At 34.6% G+C, this 3,840-nt stretch overlaps 1 protein-coding gene across 1 annotated transcript; it reads right to left on the bottom strand.

Annotated features, from left to right (window-relative positions):
• LOC107618635 (peptidyl-prolyl cis-trans isomerase CYP21-4) lies at positions 37 to 3,834 on the bottom strand. The gene is made up of 8 exons (XM_016320747.1): positions 3,659 to 3,834; positions 2,980 to 3,163; positions 2,457 to 2,496; positions 2,201 to 2,251; positions 1,980 to 2,065; positions 1,267 to 1,392; positions 1,016 to 1,166; positions 37 to 617 (listed from the first exon to the last, which is right to left on the bottom strand). The coding sequence occupies exons 2-8, from the start codon at positions 3,129 to 3,131 to the stop codon at positions 531 to 533; spliced, it is 693 nt and encodes a 230-aa protein (XP_016176233.1). The 5' UTR covers positions 3,132 to 3,163; positions 3,659 to 3,834; the 3' UTR covers positions 37 to 530.

Raw genomic sequence — 3,840 nt, 5'->3', positions numbered from 1 at the left:
ATGAGGTAAATGACGCAAAGCTAAGCATAATGGCTTCTCATCAAAATTGGGCATCAATTGAAACATAGAAGATACATGAATTGCATAATAAGGCAAAGCAAAAAGCAAAATGATTTTGTAATTTCATTCGGGTCACTAACGAGTAATGAAGAGTAATCCCAAATAAAAATTAAAAAAAAAAAATTAAAAACCCCCTAAACCCAAACCTTACAAGAAACTGCAAAACCTTCCCACACCCCATCCTCAATTACAAAATAGGGGGAAAATAATAGGTAAAAAGAAAGGAAGATAATAGAAAAGAAAATTGACATAAGTGAGGTAAGGAAAGGAGATTGCATAATCCCTTTTGTTAACAACTACACATGCAATGGCAAAAACAACATCAAGGCTCAAAACACTTGATTGATGAACCCCCCCCAGGTAAAATCCGCTATGTTCATCGTCCCTGTAGAAAAGATTTGACCATATCGAAACCGGTTAATCAGCGTGAATATGAGACATCATTATGCTCCTCATCTATCAATCAGCCTTCAGATCTTCTGTTTAAGAGTGACATCAAGTATCCCAATAGAGACTTTAGGTTTGTAATGTTCATCTGTATCCACTTCTTCAATTTCCTGGCACAGGGTAATGTAACATTGAATATGAAGCTTAATAATGAAATCTATGGTTGATTTTGCACAGGTTGCCGGCATTAAATCATTATTTCTCAGAAATAAGAAAGATTATAAGTGAAATAACTAATATTGAAATTGCTTTGATGGAATTTCATTCCAAAACACAAAATCAAGTCAGAATATTAACTTATCTATACAGATGGTGAAATGAAATTTTAACAAATATCTGCAGTGAACAACACAATTTGAAGTTTATTATTTGTTTAAATTTGGCGATAAAAAGGGTAATCGTTAACTTCTCATATATGATAATGTGTAGAAAACCTTAACTAAATGGGAAAAGATAATGATCAACAAAAAGGACATAGACATAACAATGAGAAGCAAATTTCAGTCACCTGAACAACATCCTCTCCCTTGACGACTCGCCCAAACACAATAAGCTTCTCATTCAGATCTGGTATCGGTGCAGTCGTAATGAAAAGATCAAATCCTTTGTTGGTGTGCTTGCCCTTGGAAGTTCCAAGCATGAATGCTTCATGTTTCACACTACATAATTATTATAATATCTATTAATTAGAAAAACTATGCCATTGGTTATCGAAAACTTTAAATAGCTAAAGCAAAATGCCAAAAGAATTAGAAAAACCTTGTGGGTTGCTTTCCCCTCAAGTTCCAATCTTCAGTAGCTCCTGCTCCTTGGTTATCCCCAGCCTGAATCACATAGTGCTTAATTACTCGGTGAAACAGCATCCCTTTGAAATGCCCCTTTTGACTGCAAAGTAGCATATAAAGTATTAATCCTTGTTGGAAGCAAAAACAAGGTCCACTTAAGGAAAATTTGCCCAGTTCATGCTTTGCATAGATCTGTTTAGACTTCCATTGATAAATAATAAGCAGTGTTATTTCCACAGAAACTAATGTTTTTAAACAAGGTGACAAATGCTGTAATCCACTTACGACTGAAAATTAATAACAAGAACAATTGAGCCTTGTTCAACTACTAGATGGGATTGGCTACACAATCCCATAAACACCGTAACACCATATCATAAATCACGTTTACAGTCAAACCATTAAAATCTAAATCTTTTTTAAATGATTTTACTTATAGCCTTTTTCCTATTTATCTTCTACCTCTAACTGTTAAGGTATCGTCTCTCAATTTCTGATATACTCTTAATTGGGTACTCATGCCCAAACCACTATAAGGTGAGATTATACTATAGATATTAGATGCTATACCAATTTTCTTCACTCCACCAAGGGGAATGACAGGAAAAGAAAAGTTTGCAAAAGTCAAACCCCAAACCATTCAACAGCCTTCAAATTATGAATTTCGTAGGAAAAACAAGTACTCACCATAAGTCAATGAATTCATCAACAGCCTCAGGAGAATTATCCTTGTTCAGTTCTACTATTATTGAGCCTTTAGAGGTATCTAAAACCTATAATCACAAAGAAAACGGAGGCCAAGTTATGAGATAACAGTTTCATATGGGAATTTCAATTAACTAAAAAATAGTTCCAAAAAAAAAAAAACAAATAAAAGGAATTACTGCAGCTAGGTGAACAAAACTTACAGCATATCCAGGTATCTCGGATTTCTTCGAGTCTGCATACGAAGTTTCATGCTGCCAACAGGTAGTTTAAATTAGAAACAATGATTCTATCCATAAAAGCAAAAGGTATTAACATTCTCAATGGGAAAACCCAAATACAATAATGTATGCATTCAAATGAAATGAACATACAGTTGGCAAGATTATCAGGTAACAAGCAAATATAAAAGGAATGAAATTCTGAAAACGCCTCCCAATGATGCATTTAAGGATGTACCTCTGAAACTGCCAATTGATTCTGTGATCGAAATCTTGACCTGAATGACAGTAATATTGAATTGTTAGGTAAAAGATGATGCTCATCGTCCCTGAGAAATGACTTATCTAAAATCTTATTACCAAAGCTTATTCCATTTAAACTCGTCTTCTTAAGAAAGAAAATCACTTCAAAATGATTGATGGAAAGTGGAAAGCACCTATTAAACTTCAAAACTGCCTAAGACAGACAGCATAGACTAGAGTGACATCAGAATTAAGCTAAAGGTTCAATCACCAAAAGATATGTAGAGGGTTCAATCACGACATTGGTGAAATGAATCCTCTAGCAACAAAGTAAGATTTTCAGACATCCCACTATCTCATAACAGAAGCATTTAAACATCATCAGTCACAAGACTGATGCAAAACTAGATCTCAACTTCGCTATGTATCAACTTTTAACAAATACATATGACATAGCAGTCCCCACACCACCCTATGAACCTGTCTTCAGAGATAGAAACAGAAATTCTTCTACTAACCTGTTAGACCAATATCTATACGTAGCGAAGAGGAAAAACCCAATCAAGGCAAGAATCAACATGTAAAACACAATAGTGGTGGCACTTATGCGAGAAGGCCCCTTCTTCCTTTTGCTTTGTTGCAGAAGAGCCTGAGGCTTGATCCTTGCCATTTTTAACTTACTCTTCAGTTTTCCAAAGGTGCCTTGAATTTCCAGTTAAGACAATAAAATTAAGGATCAGAAACACAAAATCCAATCAAAATAAATCGAAAACCAGGATGAATATGATTACAACAACAAAGAATCGAAGTCAACTCATTCAACATCTACAGTTAACTTGAACAACAGAACTAAACAGCAATCAAACCAAACTCCATGACTTAAAGTTTGAATATTTTCAACATCTATGAAGTCCTCGAGGTTTAACCTCTTTGCATAACAATAATTTTCCTCTAAATCGAATAGAGATTAAGATCCAACATGCTAATAGACTAACGCAGAGACAGTTGCAACCACTATGATTTGAGCAAAATAAATAAATAAATTATTGAAAAAAGGGAGAAAATACAAAGAAAATAAGCATGAACCTGTTAATTATTAGACCCTAAATATGCCATATCATGGATTTTGGAAAATTACAAGCTTAATTACGAAAAAAAAAATAAGAAATGAAGTAAAATAAATAAAAAAGGAGGAACCTGAGAGAGTGAGGAATAGGGTCAGGCACTGAGGGGATCGAAGAGAAGGAAGGAAAGAAACGACGTCGGATTGAACGTGAGTCTCTGTGTGTGAGTTGGTTGTGCTTCGAATCAAAGATGAAAACGCGAACGGGAGAGAGGAAAACTTTGCTAAGAGACTTGGAAGATTTTCCAGCGTTGTC

This window comes from Arachis ipaensis, chromosome B09 (assembly GCF_000816755.2).
Source record: "Arachis ipaensis cultivar K30076 chromosome B09, Araip1.1, whole genome shotgun sequence".
NCBI classification, from domain to species: Eukaryota; Viridiplantae; Streptophyta; class Magnoliopsida; order Fabales; family Fabaceae; genus Arachis; species Arachis ipaensis.
The sequence above is the reverse complement of the archived record's forward strand: the minus strand, read 5'-3'. Positions and strand labels throughout refer to the sequence as shown.

Coding starts and splice junctions, on each gene's coding strand:
- LOC107618635 (XM_016320747.1), bottom strand. CDS start 3,131: ATGGCAAGGATCAAGCCTCAGGCTCTTCTGCAACAAAGCAAAAGGAAG. Junction 2,497..2,979: donor TATAGATATTGGTCTAACAG/GTTAGTAGAAGA, acceptor ACTGTCATTCAG/GTCAAGATTTCGATCACAGA. Junction 2,252..2,456: donor ATCAATTGGCAGTTTCAGAG/GTACATCCTTAA, acceptor ACCTGTTGGCAG/CATGAAACTTCGTATGCAGA.